At 44.1% G+C, this 21,006-nt stretch overlaps 3 protein-coding genes across 3 annotated transcripts; 1 reads left to right on the forward strand and 2 right to left on the reverse strand.

The window, feature by feature from the left end:
• Positions 1–12,752: 12,752 nt before the first annotated feature.
• On the reverse strand, positions 12,753–14,590 carry CH63R_08489 (Major facilitator superfamily transporter; the record flags this gene model as incomplete). The annotated part of the gene is made up of 2 exons (XM_018303463.1): positions 12,753–14,321; positions 14,432–14,590. 2 exons carry the CDS (start codon positions 14,588–14,590, stop codon positions 12,753–12,755), a joined length of 1,728 nt encoding a protein of 575 aa, XP_018155486.1.
• A 2,060-nt stretch (positions 14,591–16,650) lies between these two features.
• On the forward strand, positions 16,651–18,492 carry CH63R_08490 (Acriflavine sensitivity control protein acr-2; the record flags this gene model as incomplete). Its single annotated transcript, XM_018303464.1, has 3 exons — positions 16,651–17,161; positions 17,261–17,705; positions 17,784–18,492. 3 exons carry the CDS (start codon positions 16,651–16,653, stop codon positions 18,490–18,492), a joined length of 1,665 nt encoding a protein of 554 aa, XP_018155487.1.
• Positions 18,493–18,512: 20 nt separating this feature from the next.
• CH63R_08491 (RAN exchange factor prp20 pim1) lies at positions 18,513–20,071 on the reverse strand (the record flags this gene model as incomplete). The annotated part of the gene is made up of 4 exons (XM_018303465.1): positions 18,513–18,733; positions 18,793–19,405; positions 19,484–19,975; positions 20,042–20,071. The coding sequence occupies 4 exons, from the start codon at positions 20,069–20,071 to the stop codon at positions 18,513–18,515; spliced, it is 1,356 nt and encodes a 451-aa protein (XP_018155488.1).
• Positions 20,072–21,006: the final 935 nt, after the last annotated feature.

The following is a 21,006-nucleotide window of genomic DNA, read 5'->3' on the forward strand; positions in this document are numbered from 1 at the left end:
GCAGGCCTGGTTTGCCCTCGTACGAAACACAATCGCAAAGTACGGAATCCACGATGACGATATCTACAATTTTGATGAGACAGGCTTCTTGATGGGAATGCTGTCGCACGCAAAGGTTGTTACAACTTCCGACCGTAAGGGAAGGCCTCGTACGAAGCAGCCTGGCAATCGCGAATGGGTTTCTGTCATTCAGGGCGTATGTGCAGATGGCTGGGCGCTGCCTCCGTACGTCATCGTCAAGGGCAAATATCACCTCCTCTCGTGGTATACCAATGGCCAATTCCCACCCCAATGGCGCGTCCACCCTAGCGAAAATGGATGGACTACAAATGAGATTGGCCTAGATTGGCTACAGCATTTTGAAAAGTGCACAAAGTCTCGTACGAAGGGTGCTTTCCGGCTCCTAATCCTTGATGGCCACAACAGCCACAAGTCCACCAAGTTTGACGATTACTGCAAGGAACACAGCATTATTGCTCTTTGCATGCCTCCCCATTCATCGCACGAGCTCCAGCCTCTTGATGTTGGCTGTTTTAGTCCACTAAAGGCGTCGTACGGCAAGGAAATTGAGAAAATGATGCGGATGCAGATTACGCACATTACTAAGGACGATTTCTTTCCTGCCTTTAAGGCAGCCTTTTTTACTTCAATGGGTGAAGAAAACGTACGAGCTGGCTTTAGACAGGCTGGCCTTGTCCCTTTTAACCCAGAAGTAGTTATTTCCCGGCTGGATTTCAAGCCAAAGACGCCAACACCATCCAACTCACGCCCAAGCAGCCAGGGCTCCTGGGACCCAAAGACACCAACTACAGCACATGACGCCGTACGAAGCTCTGCATCACTTAAGAAAAGGATTACTAGTCATCAACATAGCTCACCAACCCATTTGTACGAAGTAGTTGACTTGCAGGCTAAAGGTATTAGCAAGTTAGCACACAAACTAGCTCTTGTTGAAGCTGAGTGCCGTGGGCTTCGTACGGCAAATGAGATACTAAGCAAGCGTCGGAGGGCTAAAAAAACCCAACTACGTCTTGGAGGGTCCCTTAATGCAGCTGAAGCAGAGGCAATCCGGGTAGAGAAGGGTATTGTTGATGCTGGAGGCGAAAATGTGCGTCAGGAGGGAGCTCGTACAGAGGGGGGTGAATTGCGCGGTCGGCGATGTGGCAATTGCGGAAAGACTGGACATAACGTACGAACATGTCAGGTAGTTTGGGAGACCTCTGAAGAAGAGGATGATAAGTAGTTTTAATTGATTTCGTACGATGCTGCTGAATTAACTTACAATAATAGTAGGAAGGTAGAGAAAGGTGATCCGCTCACTATGTTGATCCGCTCACTATGCATGTACGTTAAATTAAGTAAAGAGCTAATTAAAGTAAATAAGTAGGAGGGCAAAATACTATAAGTAGTAGTAGTAAAGGTAAGTAGTAACTTATAGAGGTAATAAGAAATTAAAATTTGTAGTAATTTAGTAGCTTAAGCTTAGAGTAGTTAGGAGACTTTTTTTAATTAATAGGCCTTTTTTAATTAGTAGGAGTAAAAAAGTATAAAAAAGAGTAAAATTTTAATTAGTTAGTAAGTATAAAAAAGGCATTATTTTAAATAGGAAAAAAAGAGTAAAAAAGAATATTATTTTAATTAGTTAGTAAGTATAAAAAAAGATATTATTATTGTAAGTATAAAAAAAGATATTTTTTTTATAAAGTAGGAGTAAAAAAAAAAGTAGTAGGAAAGTAAGTAACTACAGTTATTTTTATACATTAATTAAGTAGTTACTTAAGTAATTAACTAAAGCTATTTTTAACTAATTAATAATACTAATTTTATATAAAAACTCCTCCTTACTCTTAATTAACTTTACTACTAACTAAGTAACTACTGCATAAGGTAACTTTAAGAAAAATATTGCAACCTTTACTGCAATATAGTTATTTAACTTTTCCTTAAATAACTACTAGAAATTAATTATTACCTTTAAAATATCATTAAATTTAGCCTCTTGCAGTCCTACTATTACTATAGGCTTATAAGGTACTATAAGAATAGTAATAGTATTACTTAAGTAACTTAGACTTTACTTAAGAGTATTACTAAAGGAAGTAAGAGCCTCCTACTTTTCTTTTCTACTTTTTATTATTTTTTATAATAGTTTTTTTAGTACCTCCTTTACTAATTTAGATATTATTTTTAATAATAAGTTTAAACTAGTATTTATATTAATCTCTACTACTCTCTTTTTTACTTAAAATTCTATTATTATAGTTTTAACTAACTTATTATCTTTACTAGGGATTCTCTATATATTATTAGCCTTATAGGCTTTAATAATATACTAGCTTATTCCTATTTTATTAGGCTAAAGCTTACTTATCTTCTCTATATATAGAAAGCCCTTATACTTAACTAATTAGAAGTATAAGTACTAGACTTTAAATAATTACTAAGCCTTATTAGTAGTAAATATAAAGCTACTTTTATTATTATATATTATCTCTAATTAGAGGAGGGTTTTTACTTTATAGTATTTATTAAGTAGTACTTTATACTTATTTTATAAAGTATTAAAATTTATAGCTATATTAGCTAACTTTATTTAAAGTAATATTTACTCTATTACTAGTCTTATAATAGTAGTCTAATTATTAATAAGAAGGCTGAAGCTAATTTACTCTAAGTAAAACTTAAGAAAAAAGTATAATAATTAATAATTCTATATAATGCAGGGGGGTAATTAATAGGCTTAAAATATGTATTTTTAATAAGGTAACTATAATAGTAGTAGTAGTAGTAGAGGAGGGCTTATTAATAGTAAGCTTTTAAATAACTATAAGTAGGATTCTCTAGAGCTAATAATAATAATATTATTATTACTAATAGTCTAGTAGGACTCTACTAGTAATAAAGTTATTATAAGTATTAATATTCATTATTTTTAAGTAAGAATCTAATAGTAAAAAATGTAAGTAATAATTCTATTCTTAACTTTCCCCCTTACTTTTGCCTTTAATAATAAAACTATTATTATAAATCTTTACTAATTTAAGTAAGTAGTTAACTATTAATTAAATACAAGAGTTATACTTAATTAGGTAGTATAATAGGCATAAAGTTAGAGTGCATAAGTTACTTATATTAAATTAGTAAGGGTAATTATAATAAGTTAATTGTGCGTATATTAAGTGCAATATGTATATAACTATTCTTATGTACTGCAGCTGCACTCTACTACCTAATTAGGCCTTTAGTAGCCCCTTTTCTAAGTGCCTAAGGCTACTATAAAGCCTACTACCTAGAATAAAGCCTATAGTAGGCCCTTTATTACTACTAAGTAGCTAATATAGTAGTTAATATCTCCTATCTCTAATGCCCTCTATAGTACCCTTTGTGTGCATTATACTCTCTAATTTAATATGCCCCCTTAGGGAAGGGCTTCTTAATAGCCTTTATAGTCTATAGCTATAAAGGGTAAAGGCCCTTTTACTCTATTACTCCTTAAGTGCGCAAGAAGGTATTTCCTGCATTTATTTTAATACTTATAGAGCGTATAGGAAGTTATAGGCTTCCTCTACAGCCTATACATCCTCCTTTATTATTTTAGCTTCTAGTTAAGCCTTATTAGTAGTTAAATCTCTAGTATAATTACTCTTAAGAATAACTTTCTTATTAGTTATATTAAGTTATTATATAAAAGTATTATATTTTATTATATTAAGGGCCTTTATAAGGCTATCTACTATAAGCTCTATAAATAGAGTATATGCAATATTAATACACCTTTTAGTAATTTCTTAATACAATTAGTAATTATATATATTAATATAATAGAGCTTTATATAGAACTTTAAAAGCTTACTTATAACTAACTTAACTATCTATTAGTTATTGCATTATATACATATTATTATAGACCTTTACTCTTTTAAAGTATATATTACATACTTACTAGACTTACTAGAGAGTTAAACCTATAAGTGCAAAATTAATTAACTTGCAAAAAGGGCTTCCTTAGTAGCCTGCATAAGTATAAGGAGCTCTACTTTAATTATTAATATTATAATAGTATTTTACTTATTAGCCTACTATATAATAAGGCCTCTAAAAAGCTTTATAGTAAAGACTTATAAGTTCTTTCTGCAAAGTATATTATTACTAAAGCTTACATTAAATACTACCTTAAGGGTATTATTTGTACTACTTAGAGTAGTACTAAAGTAAAGATAGAAGTATTATATTTTATATAAGTATTAAAGGACTCTATTAGTAGCCTTTTAGTAAACTTTACTTAAGTTTTAATTAAATTTTGTAAGTCTACTAGCTGTAAAAGTAATATCTAACTATATTATTACAGTAGTATATAGAATTATACTAACTTTATATTAATATTAATTAATTTTACTAGGCTGCATATTACCTTTGCGCAGTAGTAACTCCTCCTTTACTATTAGAGTATACTTATATAAATTATTATTTAATATATTAGTGCGCATAGGAAGTAGTTTCTTATACTTCTTAGTGTAACGTACACGCATAGCGAGTCGGCCAACATAGCGAGCCGGCCACTCCTTATCGCTAGAAAAAGCCCCTTTTCTAACTATTTATTAAAAAGTAGATTCTTAACTAATAAAGACCTAGTTTTTAGCATTAGATAACGATAAGAGTTAGATTTTAAGAAATAATAGTATTAAAATTATTATCTCTTTCTAGCCTATATTACTAAGCTTACCTCTTATCTAGGCCTCTAGATAAGAGGATTACTAAGAACCTAGGGTTAGGAAGAGACAATAATTTCTACAATATTATTTCTTAAAATCTAACTCTTATCGTTATCTAATACTAAAAACTAGGTCTTTATTAGTTAAGAATCTACTTTTTAATAAATAGTTAGAAAAGGGGCTTTTTCTAGCGATAAGGAGTGGCCGGCTCGCTATGTTGGCCGACTCGCTATGCGTGTACGTTATACTATTTATAAGAGTTAGAGTCTCTATTATGCGCAATTGTAAAGAATCTTAAGGCTTAAAAACTATTATAAGCTTTTACTACTTTTAAAGTAGTATATACTTTAAAGAGTATATATTTTAACTATTACTGCAAGCTTATAAGCCTTTAGAAATACTAATATGCAATTATTAATATAAAAGAAGAATATAACTTACTCTTTCTACGAGTAGTAATCTTTACTTATAATATATTAAAAGCCTTATACTAATAGCCTACTTTCTAAGTACCTTTACTATAGTAAGGGTAACTAGTATAGACTATAGAGAGCTTTCTATAAGTATAAAACTATACTTTATTTGCAGTATTCTAGAGGTATCTTTATATTTACTTCCTTATTAATTTCTGCATATATAAATATATTTACTATATTATATTATAGTAGCTTAAAGTTAAATTAAGTAGCTAAAGCTATTAGTATTTAGAATAATATACTTATAAGTATTATAGTATATATATCTTATACATCTTTTACCTATTAGTCTCTATATATTATAAGTCTTACTTTTACCTTTATAAAGTAGCTATACTTATTAAGCTTATATATATATACTTAATAGTAATTAAGAATCTAATTACTGCATACAGATACTTTAGAGACCTCTTACTACAATTATAAGAGCTTATAACCTTATAGGTAACTCCTTTTAGTATTTTAAAAAGTACTTTTAAGTAGGTATCCTACTAGCTAAAAGTATAATATAGGAAGAGGGGGTAAGTCTTTCTAGTAAGTACTATACAAAGTAGCTACTTTAATAATAATTCTTATATTATTATTATACTTATAAGTATATTTAGTAGAGTATATAGGAAGCCCCTTACTATCTACCTTTACTTACTTCTAGCCTAAAGGCTATATAATTGCAAACTATTAGAGCTTAATCTTATGCACTTTTAAATTATTTACTATACTATAAAAGTATTTAATTATAAGTTAATTTATACTTACTACTAAGTTTAAGTAGTTAGCCTACTTTAGTAGTATATAAGTACTATTTATTAATTATTATATAGTCTTATATTTTTAGTATATATATTCTACTAGAAATACAGCCTTAAAGGACTTATATAATAGCTTTAGCTACATTTTATATATAGGAATAGTATTACTACTATTTATAAGTAGATAAAATCCCCTTTCTTACCCCCTTATACTTAGTGCAATTATAAGTATAATAAAGAAAGATACTCTTAGTAGTATTACTAGTAGAATTATTAATTAGAATCTTACTTTAGTGTGCAGTACTAGGCTAGAGGGCCTATTAGGGCAGCCTTCTTATAAGCCTTTAGACCTCTAGTCTTTATAGTTATAAACCTCTAAGGGCCCTTTAACTTTACAACTATAAAGAGTAGGGCTACTATAGGCTGCCCCTCTAGTTTACTTAGCGTACTCTATAATTTTATTTACTTCTTTATTAGCTATATGCATAAAGCTTATTTTATATACTCCTTTGCGCATAAGGTAGTTAATAGTCTACTGTATTTTATTAAAATCTAATTCTTATATACTTTTAGTAAGGCTTTTAAAATTACTATTAAAAATAGTACTTTTATTAAAAATAATATTATATATTATAAATATTTTACTATAAAGGGGATTCTATATATAAAAGGAGTTACTACAGCTATAGCTAATAAGGTAATTAATTTAAGTATATAGAGTAAGCCTTTACTTCTACTATTTGTAAAATTAAGTATTTATAGTAAGTATATATACTTTGCAATTATATACTTAAAAGTATAAAAGATTAAGCCTTATATAGAGTACCTTTTTATTAATTTAAAAGTACTTATACTATAGTTAGTATAGAGTCTTCTAACTGTAGGCTACTTATAGTGTGCAATTATAAAAGTAAGTAGCTACAGTATATATTTTAAGCTAGAGTACATTTAGAAGGCTTATATTAATTACTATACTATATACTCTTTACTTTATAATAACTATAATATACTCTATAGTACTATTTTGCACTTAAGTATTTAGAGTACTTACTTTAAAGTGTATACTGTATACTTTAAGACTTATAATAATTTTATAGTAGTAAAGGAGCTTATTATCTATTTTAATAACCTTTATGCAGTAGTTATATTAAGTATTAAGGAGTATAAGGAAGTCTATAATTATTATAAGTAGTATATTTATAGTCCTCTAGTAAAGGTAAAAGTCCTAAGTAAGGCTACTACTGCAGTTAGAAAATAATATGTAGAATTTATACTCTATATAGCCTATTTTAAAATTATAAAAGTTAATAATTAATTAATTACTAAATTGCACTTAAGTAGCTAATTCTTATAGGCTTTAATAGACTATTTAATAAGCTTTACTTTAAGTATAAGTATTATAGTCTACTATAGTAATCTATTAGCCTTTAATACTTTAAAAGTATACTCTATAAGCTGCATTAATAATTCTTTTAAGTACTTTTAAGCTTAAGTACTTAAGGTACTTATACTAAGTAATAAAGTTACTAAGAATAAGTTTTTAGTGCATAGCTATTGTATATATATATCTCTTGTGCATAGGGGGTACTTTATTTAACTAAATAGCTAGTAATAGTATAACTACTATAAGAGTAGCCTCTAAGCTAAAAGGCTAATAGTTAAGTACTTATTAATTATAAATTTTATTAATATGCGCAATAAAGGACTTATCTACTCTTTATAAGTAGTTATTTCCTAAGCTATTATCCTACTAAAGTCCTTATTACTTAAGTTTCTTAAAGAATATAAGATTTGCAGTTAACTAAGAGTAAAGGGTAACTTTAAATAAAATAAGCTTTATAATACTATTACTATATAACGTAGTTCACAAGTGAGTGAGCCACACAAGTGAGTGAGCCACTTTTCTAGAATTTCGTACAACCTACCTTTCCCTTTATTTTTCTCCACCTACAACTATGGTACAACATTCAAATGAAAGCGATTTAGTCCTAGCGCTAAATGCGCTCAGATCCGACCCAAAATTAAGCGTGCGAAAGGCTGCATCTCACTACAAAGTATCTCGTGCAACCCTCCAACGACGATACCATGGCCAACCTGCTAGACGCGATATCCGACCACCCTGCCAGAATTTAACCTCGTACGAAGAGGAGACCATTGTACGATACATCGTTGACCTGGATTCGCGAGCATTTTCGCCACGCCTTAGTGCTGTTCGAGAAATGGCCGATCGACTGCTTCGCGACCGCGGCGCGCGACGCGTCGGAACAAACTGGGCCTCAAACTTCGTACGACGACGACCTGAGCTCCAGACGCGTTTTAATCGAAGAATCGACTATCAGAGAGTCCTCTGCGAAGATCCGGACGCGTATCGCGCGTGGTTTTCCCTCGTACGAAACACAATTGCGAAGTACGGGATAGACGATACCGATATCTATAACTTTGATGAGACTGGGTTTGCGATGGGCAAGATGTCCTCTGAAATGGTTGTTACAGCCTCTGAACGACGTGGCAAGCCAAGAGGAGCACAACAAGGGAATCAGGAATGGGTTACAGTAATCCAGGGCATTGGGTCGTGCGGCTATTCTATCCCGCCGTACATCATCTTTGCAGGCAAGGTCCATCTTGACTCCTGGACGTGCAACAGCCCCCTCCCACCCGACTGGGTAATTACACTTACAGAAAATGGTTGGACGACAAATGAGAAAGGCCTAGAATGGGTACAGCACTTTGATTTCCATACAAGGAGTCGTACGAAGGGTGCTTACCGCCTCCTCATCCTTGATGGCCACGAAAGCCACCATTCTGTCGATTTTGAGCTATACTGCAAGGAGCAGAACATTATTACGCTCTGTATGCCCCCTCATTCATCGCACAAGCTCCAGCCGCTTGATGTTGGGTGCTTTAGTCCCTTAAAACGGGCGTACGGCCAAGAAATTGAGGTCCTTATGCGGGTGCACATTACGCATATTGCAAAGGAAGACTTCCTCCCAGCCTTTTATAAGGCGTACGACAAGGCAATGACAACATCAAACATTCAAGCAGGCTTTAGAGCAACTGGCCTTGTCCCGTACGATCCGGAACATGTGATTTCACAGCTAGATGTGAAGCTTCGTACGCCATCACCTCCAGGTTCTTCTGCTGGCTTACCAGCAGCTTGGGTCCCAAAGACGCCAAACAACCCAATTGAATTCGATTCACATTCTGATTTTATTACGAATCGCATCGTACGACATCAGAATAGCTCCCCAACGTCAATTATTAGGTATATGCAGCAGCTGAAGAAAGGAATTATGGTGGTAGCCCATAACCAGGTTTTAATGCAGGCACAAATGACTGAGTATCAAGAGGCAAATGAGCGTATGAGCCGCCGTCGCCGTACGAAAAAAAAACAGCTTCAGAAAGGTGGAACACTTACAATCAATCAGGCAAAGGATATAAAGTCTCAGATTGATGTAACGGAGCAGTTACAGGTAGAAACAGGTCAGAGTAGTGGTCGTGCGAGGAGGACAGAAACACGCGCGCGACGATGTGGCATCTGTGGAGAGACTGGACATAATGCTCGCACATGTCAGAAAGTTGAATCCACCTCTGAAGAAGAGGATTCTGAATAGTTTAAATTAATTTAAGGCGTTGTGGTTGATTTCTCTTACACTTTGTCGTACGGGTGCTAGAAAAGTGGCTCACTCACTTGTGTGGCTCACTCACTTGTGAACTACGTTACCCTTAAGTTAATTTCTATAGTTCTATATACTTTAATAAGTAGTTATTGTATACTAGCCTATAGGAAGTCTCTATAGAGTGCAGCTCTTAGTATTTTAAATTATAAAGAATTATTAAAAATATATACTATTAAGCTTAAGTCTAATATAGTTAATTCTATAAAGTAGTATTAACTATAAGTAGTATAAAAGAATACTAGAAATAGCTTCCCTTAGTAGCTACTATAGAGTTAGTTAAGTAAATTAACTACTTATTTAATTTATTTTAAGTACTCTATAAGCTCTAAATTACTTTAAATCTACTTATTAATAAGGGCTTAAGTTATTTAGTTAAGTAGCTTACTATCCCTTTGCAAATAAGAGAGTATATAGAAATACTTATCTATTTAGTACTATAGGCTTAAGTATAATTAGCAACTATTAGTGCACTTTATAAAGAATATTTTAGTAGTACTTATACTAGACTTTTTGCACTTAGTATATATACTTACTTTATATAAAATTATAAGTAATAATAATAAGATTAAAGTTTCTATTAGTATACTAAAATCCCTTAGTAGTTAGCTTTACTAATAGCCTCTACAGCTATAGCTCTAGCTACTGCAAGCTTAATTATTATTATTACTATATTCTTCTTAGGAGGCATTATTACTAAGGTTAATTAAGCTAAAAGTGCCTTGTGCAGCCCTTTTTATAAGCTCTATATTATCTGCAGTCTAAAGAAAGTATTTAATATTAGCTAAAATGCTCCCTAGTATAAGAGTATCCCTTTTAGCTTTATAAATATAAATTTTATAGTATATATATACCTAACTTAAAATATACAATCTTACAAAAGCTATTATAAAGAGTGTAAACTATAAGCTTAATATTAAGCCTATAGTAGGCTACTTGCAGAAGCTTTATAGAGTACTTTTTCCTACTTTATAATTTATTCTTTAATATTTTATTAGTTATTAAAGTATTTTCTTATAAGTACTATTAATATAGTGTTATATGCAACCTATATATTATTTCTATATTTAAAAGAGTATATACTAATATAGGCTTTAAGGGCTTTTATTTATTAGTTAACCTCCTTATTTAAAGTACAGTAGTAAAGCTTTAAATTAATAAATACTATATAGTAAATTTATTCTTAAAAGTTACAGTATTATTAAAAGTACTTTTCCTATACTCTAAGCTCTTTATTATACTCTACTTATTAAGTATAGTATAGGGCAAAATTAGAGAGTAATAGATTCTCTATTCTATGCGCACGTAGTATATTATTATTAGTAGGTAGTAATAGGGTACCTAGCTCTAAGGCTATTAGAGTAACTATTACTAAATGTATTAACCCTACTGAGTGCATTATAACCTACAAGTAGTTACTTAGAGAAGGCTTTCTAAACTCTTTAAAGTATCTCTTAAGTATCTTATGCATTTAGTACATAGTAATTAATAGATTAATTGCAGTCTACAGCTTATAGGCTTTTACTTTATCTTTAGCTAATTAAATTAAAGGACTTAATTAGTAGTTGCATTAAGGACTATTTTAGTAGTATTATTACTTATTTTAGTATTATTAGTACTTATAAATAGCTTTACTAAGCTTATTACTATTAGTATATAAGTATATAAGACTCTTAATTATTAAATTAGTAAGGGTAACTGTAATAGGTTAATTGTACGTATATTAAGTATAATATATATATAATTATTCTTGTATACTGCAGCTGCACTCTGCTGCCCAACTAGGCCTTCAGCAGCCCCTTTTCTAAGCGCCTAAGGCCACTACAAAGCCCACTGCCCGGGACGAAGCCCGCGGCAGGCCCTTCGTTGCCGCCGAGCGGCCGGCGTGGCGGCCGATATCTCCTATCTCCGACGCCCTCCGTGGCGCCCTTCGTGTGCGTTATACCCTCCAATTCAACAACTTGAACTGAATTTCTAGCCCCTTGGCCCTCAATTCGAATTGGGCACCAATCACGCCCTAACAGTCATTTCTGTTTCCATGCGACGCCGCCCCGGCCAGCGCCTGCGCCCTGCGAACCCGCCGTGTACTCTAAATTGGTAATATTACACACAAAGTATTGCTGATGAGCCCATCTATCCATCATCAGCGACGGAAAATCTCCTGCAGTCTCCGTTCGAAGCACATCCCATCATCGAAACTCGTGCTCATCAACCCCCCCACCATAGGTAGTTTTTCCACATCTCACGGGCCAGCGCTTGTTCAGCAGGGGGGCTCGAAAATCTCGAATAAACCATACTCCGTACCGCAAATGTTACAGTCAACGGGATGTGGCCATGGCGTTCGTTGGGCATCCCATTAATCAATCTCGTACAGCAAATCGACAACGCCAAGGCCCGCAGGACGAACAGCCAAGACGGTTATCTCGGCGAGCCTGACGGTCTCTCATGCCCTGGCAACACCCAAGACCTCTTTTTCGAGAGAGAGAGAGAGAGAGAGAGAGCTGATCACCTTGGCTTTTTCTCTATTTGTTGGGCAGCGATCTTGGCGGAGCAGCCTCCACGACTTGGGCCAAGCAAGAGTGTCGCATCGCACCGCCTGCTCCTCGCGCCGCTCATCCAAGTCTCCCGCTCCCCAGGGCGATTTGCCTCGACGACTTGGCAGGCGGTGGGAGCCCGAGATGACTCTGAGAACCCCGCCGAGCGCGATGCAACCTCCGCCCTAGACTTCCCTTCCTGCTACTCCTTTGTCGAGCGTGGAGCCGCGTTGAGGCTATCGCGATGGAGACCCCTTTGCAGCCGCGATCCACGGCGGGTGTGGAATATCGCCTCCCGGACCCAGAAAGGTTACGTACATCTCCGGCTGCTTCGTTTTCGTTTCGAGGGAAAAAGGTCGCATGGGTGTATGAGCCCCGTGCCCTGTTGAGCTCGTCGCAAAAGTGCCCACCGCCCTTGCGCTGCGACTTTGTATGTGCCCCCCCCGTGATGGCTGATCATATCCTCCCTCGGCAACCACCGACCGACCGGCCTGCGACAAGGAAGAGAACACATCCCACATTCATCTCCACATATTCCAATGCCTAATTAATTTATCTAGCTCATATGGGCGTCATGCGCTTTCACGTCAAGCGGTCTGCCTGCTCTTCATCTCCCACCCGGGACATGTCCCTCCGGCGCTGGCGGCTTTGATTTCTCTGCGTCCGTGTCGGTCGCCGTCGCTGATGCATCGTTGCTGTCGGTGCCCTGCGTCGCGTTCTCCGAGGCCGGAATTGCTGCCGCCGCCGCCACCCCCGTGTCCTGTGCCTGCTGCCGCGCCTCGGCCTCGAGCTGCTCACGCTCCTCCATGGTCAGGTCGCTCTTGGCGGACCCGATCCGGACAAAGGCGTAGAGAAGCAGCGCGACGCCCGCGACGCCGGTGGCCAGCCAAAAGGCCGCCTGGTAGCTCTTCCTCAGTCCGAGATGGGCCGTCTCGCCGACAACGACGTCGCCAATGCCGAGGAAGAAGCTGATGCCCAGGAACAGCAGGCTGTTGATGAGGGCGCCCGCGAGGCCCTGGCGGTGGGCCGGCAGGTTCGTCGTGATGAAGACGTTGCTGACCGTGTAGGTGATGTCGATGCCGATGGTGCCGCACACCATGGCCGGGAACACGTAGGCCCAGTAGTTTGGGCTCTCGGGGATGATGGCGAAGAGCAGCACGCTCAGCACGTTGCCCGTGCCCGAGATGGCGAGCAGGATGCGGCCGGGGAGCAGGTGCAGCGTGAAGCCGCCGACGGTGCCGATGACGACGCCGCCGACGATGAGCGGCACGTACCACACGGCCGTGAGCAGCGGCGACTTGTGCAGCACCGTCTCGATGTAGAAGCTCGAGTAGAAGAGGAAGAGGCCGAAGGTGCCGTAGGCGAAGAAGAGCGCCGCCACGAGCGTCTTCATGGACCGGGGCGCGAAGAGGTCGCCCGGCAGCAGCGGCTGGGCGGCGACGTGGCTCTCGACGTACCAGGCGGCCACGAGCAGGGCGACGCCCAGCACGAGCGTGACGATGATCTGCGGGCTCGCCCACCCGTCGGGCGCGTGCGAGCTGTCGGTGACGGCGTAGACGACGAGCAGCAGGCCGGGGACGATGGTGGCGACGCCCCACCAGTCCATGCGGATCTCTCTGCGGCGCTTGTCGTCGTCGCTTTCCTCGCCGCTACCGCCACCGTCACGACGACGAAAGTCGCGCGGGATGGTCAGGAACGAGACGGCGGCGACGATGCCGAGCACGATGCTGCCGAGCCAAAAGTACCAGCGCCAGCTGAGGAACTGGCCCGACACGCCGCCGATGAGGATGCCGAAGAAGAAGCCGACGGGCGCGAAGGCGCCGTACAGGGCGAAGACGAGGTTCTTGCGCGGGCCGGGGCGGTAGGTCTTGCCGAGGAGCATGATGCCGGCGGGCAGGTAGGCGGCGGAGCCGAGCCCCTGGAGGGCGCGGCAGACGATGAGCATGAGGTAGTTGTTGCTGAAGCCGGCGACGAGGCACCAGACGAAGAACCAGGCGAGGCCGGCGTTGAAGGTCAGGTAGCCGCCGTACATGTCGCCGAGGCGGCCTAGAGGCAGCAGGAAGGCCCCGGTGACGAGGGAGAAGACGCTGGACGGCCAGGTCTGGGAGGCGGCGGGGATGTCGAGCTCCGACGCCAGGGGCGGGAGGATGATGTGGAAGCCGCTGACGAAGTACTCCTGTTGGAAATGTTCAGTACTCGATCGTGTCAAGATGAGACGGGTGTCTTTTGATTTGAGTCGATGGTGAATTGAGTGAGGGAGTGAGTGGGTGGACGGGCGAGCCTTACCGCCATCAACATGGACCCCAAGAGGGAGAAGCAGAAGCCCAGTTCGGACCACTGCGAGGCGAAGACGGCCGGCCGCTGTCGGCCGAGGAATTCGACATCGAACTCGGCAGGTTGGCTATCGGGGCCGGCGTCCCGCTCGGCATCGTCGTGCCGGGCCATCGGATCCGTGTCTGTGTGGGCACGATGGTCGAGGGGCGGCAAGATATAGGTGGGGAGGGAGGATAGTATAGTGAAGTGTAGCGAAGATAGGTAAGATACTCGATTACAGCTGCTGCTCTTCCTCGGACGAGATGATCTTTGTCGCGGTTTTAGGTTATCGAAACATAAACCTCACAACATGGGGAGACAAGAATGACAGATATCGGCTCGAGGCGACGCGGCGTAACGGGTCCCTCGCATCTAAGTACTAGCCCAGGAAACGGACCATCGACGAGTCACACACAAGAACAAGGCAAAAGAAGAACCAAAGTTCACAAAGAAACCCCCCGACCGGTTGACGGCAGAAGAGAATTTCTAATCGGGGGGAGGGGTGTGGAGACTGGTCGTCAGGATTTGCGGTACAGGTACGGCTAGAACCCATCAAGCCTCGAGCTTCTCTCGGCTCAACGCGCGTTTGACTCGACAAGGCACGAACGAAGCAACAGGGACCACCAGACACGGGCCGGGATGGGGCACCGATCCCCCGGAGAGCCTCACATGCCTCACAAGGCGGGTGGCGGGTTAGTGTGCGGTGGGTGAAAGAAAGAGAGAGAAAGACAGTGGAAGAAGCACCGGTTGCGTCTTGGCTTCCTTTCTGGGCAAGTTTTCCACCCAAAAAAGAACATTGGTCATCTTTTTCTATTACCAAAGTCCAAATGTCCGGCAACAACATTGGCTGGAGACGGGCATGTTAGTTAGTCGAGTCCTGCTGGATCGACACCGGTGGCAGCTCCAGACGGAATATGAATCGAGGTCTGTTTTGCTAAGCAGCAAGTGAAGTGGGCTTGTTGGCGCATGGGATTGACGACCACCTGCGCCGGGATGACGCCGCCCGCCCCCTTCCCGATGATGACATGACACAGGTCAAGATGATTCGGCTTGGGGGAAATCGGGGATCCTGTGAAGTGAGTGTCTGTAACGAATCTCGGCCAAAAAGGGAATTGTTTCCCCCCTCCCAGAGCAGAGAAAAGAAAAAAAGAAAACAGAAACCGCTGACACATCAATTGCTCTCGTTGGCCCTTTGCGGTTGGCTAGACCCAGACCAGGTCGGGTCTGGGGTGGGGCTCTTCAGTGCTCACGTGCCAAGCCCGGCTTAGCGGCCATTGCATTCCAGAAGCCGACCGCCCTCAAAGGCGCTAATGGTGGGGTCTGTATGCACGCTGTGTGTCTTGGCTTCCATTTATGGAATAGTGCCGTGTCTAATCGGGGCTTATCAAGGCTTATCGCTTATCGCACGGCAACACTGACCCGGCGGCATCGGCCACCTGAGTTGAGTTGAGTTGGTGGAAACCGAGCGAACGAACCAACCGATCCGACAACATCCACAACATCACCGAATCACCGAACCCCACGCCTCCATCTCCTTCTGTCTGACCGACTTCTGACGTTCGGACTGCTTAACTGACTGACTGATGGACTGGTTGCTCACCCGCCGTCACTCCATCTGCCTGACCAACACTCCAAAATCCTCGGCCAACCCCGCGTTCGCACACACGCACACACACACACATCACATACATCACGCACATCACACACCCCGCCGATGACCACTCTTAGCACGTCTTGCCATGCTCTTATGCACAATCTGACATTTGGTTTCTCAATCGAGACATTATCTGCTGCGCCCATCGAACCAGTACCCGCTCACAGCCATCTCTGACCCGTGCAACACCTCACTCACACTTCTCTCGAGACGAAACACGGCCAGCAACTCTGGACTATTGACCCTACCAAGCTTTGATCTGACCTTGTCCGTTTTTACGTTATCGTTACCACCGCATCCATCCGCATACCGTTTTTGGCAACCTGCATCTCCTGCGATAGAAACCTTGCTCTGTGTGTCGAGAGCTGTCTATCGTGTCCATCAGCCTTGTCTGATACCTGACCTCATCTCAACCCCTCCGGCCCACGGACGCGCCCCCCTACGCTCACCCCCTCCGCCTCCAGCCTGCCCGCTCGCCCGCGCGCACCTTGATAGCATCTCGATAGCTGCGCCCGCAAAGTAGCGAGCTGCTGCTGCCATGGCCCGCATCGACCTGCTCAACGCCCCGACGAAGCCATGTCACAACTGCCGCCGCCGCCGCCTCCGCTGTGACCGCTCCTATCCCCACTGCCACAAGTGTACAGCTGGCGGACAGGAGTGCCTGGGCTACGGGAAGCTGTTTCGCTGGACAGAGGGCGTCGCGAGCCGCGGCAAGCTGGCGGGGAAGACCACCATCACCTTCTCGGCCGACACGACGACGACGACATCGACGTTGTTGACGCCCTCGCGGGCTTCCACGCTCGAGCCTTCCGACGCCTCCGCTTCTTCGTCCGCCGCCTCCACTTCGGACCGTCGCCTCCACCACAACAACAACAACAACCACCAAGACCCTCCGGCGGCATCTGCCGAAGATGCCTCCACAGCTCTTGTCGTCTCTGCCGTCCGGCCCGCCGGCACCGAGACCCAGTTCACCCAGACGGCCCCCTGGACTCTCGTCGACCCTCTCTTCCAGGGGGTGGAGCATCACTACCGGCACTACCTCTCCTACTGTAAACACGACCCTCTCCCTCATCTCTTCTCCCGATCCCAATCTCTCGGGAAAAAGACACTAGAACGGCTAACTCGGTTCCTCCCTTTTTTCTCCGTAGTCACCACGCGCGTCTGCAGGGATCTCGTCTCCTGGGACCTCCCCGATCGGAACCCCTTCCGGTCCCTGATCCCGCTCACCAAGGCTCATCCCCTGCTGCAGCACATCATCGTTGCCGCCTCCGCTGCCCACATGTCTAATCTCTCCCGCGCCCTGTCGTCCGACCCAGAATCGGATCTAAACGCGCGGCAAGCTTTAACCGATGCCCTGGTCGCCAAGCACAAGGCTCTGCGCCTGCTGTCTGCCGCCCTGCAGGACCTCGGCGGCATCGGCGGCGACGTCGTCCTGGCGTCCGTGCTCTTCTTCGTCAACGTCGAGCTGATCGAGAGCGGGAAAGACGGCTGGAAGCCCCATCTTGAGGGTGCCGGCCGAATCATGTCCCACTTGTCCCCCGTTGGCACCGCGGATGTCGCCCTGCGTGATTATGTCATGTCGGATTGCTTCATGTGAGTCCATGTCATATATATGTGTGTGTGTCTGTTGTTGGGTAATGCATTATCTAAAGCTGACCACTCATCCGCAAGCTATTACATCTTGGCCTCCGCCTTCAACGCCTCAACCCCGGCCGCCAAGTCCTACTACCAGTCCGCCCAGATTTCCTCCATCCTGGGCAAGGCTACTACAAACAGCTACCTCTGCTGTCCGCCCGACATCTTGCAGATCCTCCTGGCGGCATCCCAGCTGTCGAACCGCACTACGGACGACCTTGAATCTGCCGCAGACGTGGCCCAGGCCGCCGCGCAGATACTGCAGCAGGCCCTGTCCTTTGACGTCCACGACTGGGCCTACGAGCCGCGTACCATCTCTTACTTCAAGCACATCCCTGTAGAGAGCCGGATCCACGCCGGCTCGGCCCACCGCCTCGCCGCGTGTCTATACATACTCCACGCCCTCCCGTCGGCATCGATCCTCGTGCCCGTCGACCGCGAGGAGCTGGACAGCCAGATATTCTACCACCTCTCCTGCATCCACGACGAGGACCCCAACTTCAAGGCGACCTGCTGGCCGACATTCGTTGCCGGCGCGGGCACATCCGATCCCGAGAGGCGGAAATGGATCCTCAACCGCCTCAAGATGCTCATGATTGCGACTCCCTGGGGCTTCATCATGACCGCCATGGACACGCTGCACACCATCTGGAACATCGAGGAGTCTGTGGACCCGGATACCCAGGTTGAACGGACCTGGGTCCAGAAGCTCAAGGCCTCGAACCTGAACTTCATCATCGTGTGAGGTTGAGGGGGTCGCGATTTCTACAGGCTCGGTCCAGATGCGATGCCGAACTGGCCTCCGGCACTGACGCACGTCGCGGTCAGTCTGCACGGCACCACGGTCGGGGAGCCGACTGTCTCGGTGGTCTTGAGTCCGGTGTTGTAGCAGGCCGAAAAGCCCCATGCGTAGAGCTCCTTCGCGATGACGAAACAGTTGTCGATTCCGGCCGCAACGAAAACGGCTTGGCTGTCTGGACTGTGGTCTGATTTGTGGTCAACATTGACGATGGACAACTTCGAGTACAGTATGAGAGACACTTACCTGGTATGGATACCTCGGTCGGCACATTCAGGACTCTGGGACGTCCTCTGTAGTCGAAGATGATGTGGTCTCTGGGCACTCGGTCCAGGTCGATACCCATCTGGCCATCGTCGCACCGACCCCACACCAATATCTTTCCACTCTTTGTGCAAGCAATGGAGTGGTGGAGACCACCGGCGATGTGGCGGATGTCGTATTCGGCGAGGCTCTTGACCATGGTTGGCGATATGACGGTCGTGAAGCCGGTGTCCTCCCGGGTCGGGATACCGCACTGGCCAAAGTTGTTCAGGCCGAAAGCCCAGACCTTGCCGGCGGTGTCGATGGCGAAGCTGTGGTGCGAGCCCGCAAAGATCTTGGCCGTCTTGTTTTTGGGGAGGCCTATGCGCTGCGGGAGCAGGGTGTCGAAACGGCGGCGCTCCAAGATGCGCCTCCCCAGCTCGTTCTGCTCGCCCGAGCCCCAGGCCAAGACGTTGCCGTCGTTGGTGAGTGCGAGGGCGTGGTTCGCACCACCGGCCAGCTGCGCGATGTTCTCGAGACCAGGGACGCGCACAGGCAGTCGCTCCGTGGTCTTGGGGGGCTTCTCGTGGAGGAAGCCGAAATTGCCATCTCCGCCCTGATGACGACAGTTAGCCGGCGACGCATAGGAGTAGGAACAGGGATAAGAGGGGGAAAAGGGGGCGGTTTGACTTACAGCAAAGCTCCCCCAGCCGTATACCGTTCCTTCGGCGGTCAGGGCGAAACAGGCGCTGTTGGTCGCCGCGACCTGAACGATGTCAACATCTTCCTGGAAGTCCACCTGGCCCGGCGTGCTCTCGAATGGGCCCAGGAGATCCTCGGGACCCTCTTCGGGGGTGTCGGGCGACTTTTTCCGGCCCAGCGCCCCGTCGTCGTTGACGCCCCACGTCAGGACTCTGCCGTCGCGGGTCAGGGCGACGCAGTGCATGCCCCCCGCGGCGACCTGGACGACGCCGACGGTCTCGGGGGAGAGGTGCTTGTGGGCGAGCCGGGGCCTAGGGGCCTCGGTAATGCGGGGGCCAAGGCCGAGTTCGCAGTTCTCGCCGCTGCCCCATACAGCGACGTCGAGGACTTGGGTCGGTCTCATGGGTCGATTCGGGATTCCATCGCCGTTCTGGTTGTTTGCTGCGTTGGGTCTGGATTTCGATGGTGGCGGTTGCGCCAGTCTCTATATGGGACGGTGTAAGTTGCTCGTCGGTGTTAGGAGGGTGGGATGTGTTTATGGATGACTTACCTTTGGGCGAGAAGTCAGTGTCGTCGCCATCGTAAAGACTCGACCCTTAGTTACTTCTCGTTATATCGTACGAGTGTGGGTTTCAAGGACAACGAAAAGAGACAAACAACTATTTCCCCCTCGCTGTGACCTGTTTGTCGTCGCTATTTGAATGGGCACCCGGTGCTAGGCAGAACCACAGGCAGTTGTTGCGGCTTATCTCAGCACGCTTAGTCAACACGCCGGGCCCTGTAAGCTGATGCAGCTGGTGCCTGGACCAATTGGCCAATCGTTTGAGACAGACTCGGTACGCCCAAGGGTTCCTCAGCAGGCAGACGAGGAATCCTTCACTTAGAAGTGTTGGTTTCGGTGGATCGGCATTAGGATCAGATCTCGGGATAAATCTGGATCCGGCAAGCCACAAGCCACGCAGCTGCCCTATTCTGATGCTGTCCCACCGCCAGGCTCCAAGCAATAACAAGAACAACAACAACCTATCTCCACGATTATCAAGAGCTATTGATCGATCGATCAGTCCACCTGTGAATATTGCCAACAGTACGAAAGACACTCTTGTACAGACAAACAGGGACTAACAGGTTTCCTGTGTCCTTCTAGACTCGTAACAATAGCCCAAAGAAACAAAAGGCCATCTCTCGAAGAGCTCCACTTCCTACATATCTACCTGACTGTCGACTTGTCCATTCTCGACCTCGAGAACGCGCGGCGTTTCATGACTATTGAGGAGCGAGAAAAAGAAGAGGAGCAACTTTAGACAGTACAGTTAGAAGTATGCGACCCGGACGAACCCGAGACTGCGAGTCCGGAGATGCTTGATCGTAAAAGCATTGTCTGGGAGAAGACAGAAGTGCCGTCTGAAGTTGGGCAGGCTGACTTGATTGAAATCAAGGGTGCAGGGTTTTTACGTAGGGTAGTGATTTGGAGGTCTTTGGGAAATGCCATCTTGATTCTGTGGGCAATTCAGT

This window comes from Colletotrichum higginsianum, chromosome 6 (genome assembly GCF_001672515.1).
Source record: "Colletotrichum higginsianum IMI 349063 chromosome 6, whole genome shotgun sequence".
In the NCBI taxonomy this organism is placed as follows: Eukaryota; Fungi; Ascomycota; class Sordariomycetes; order Glomerellales; family Glomerellaceae; genus Colletotrichum; species Colletotrichum higginsianum.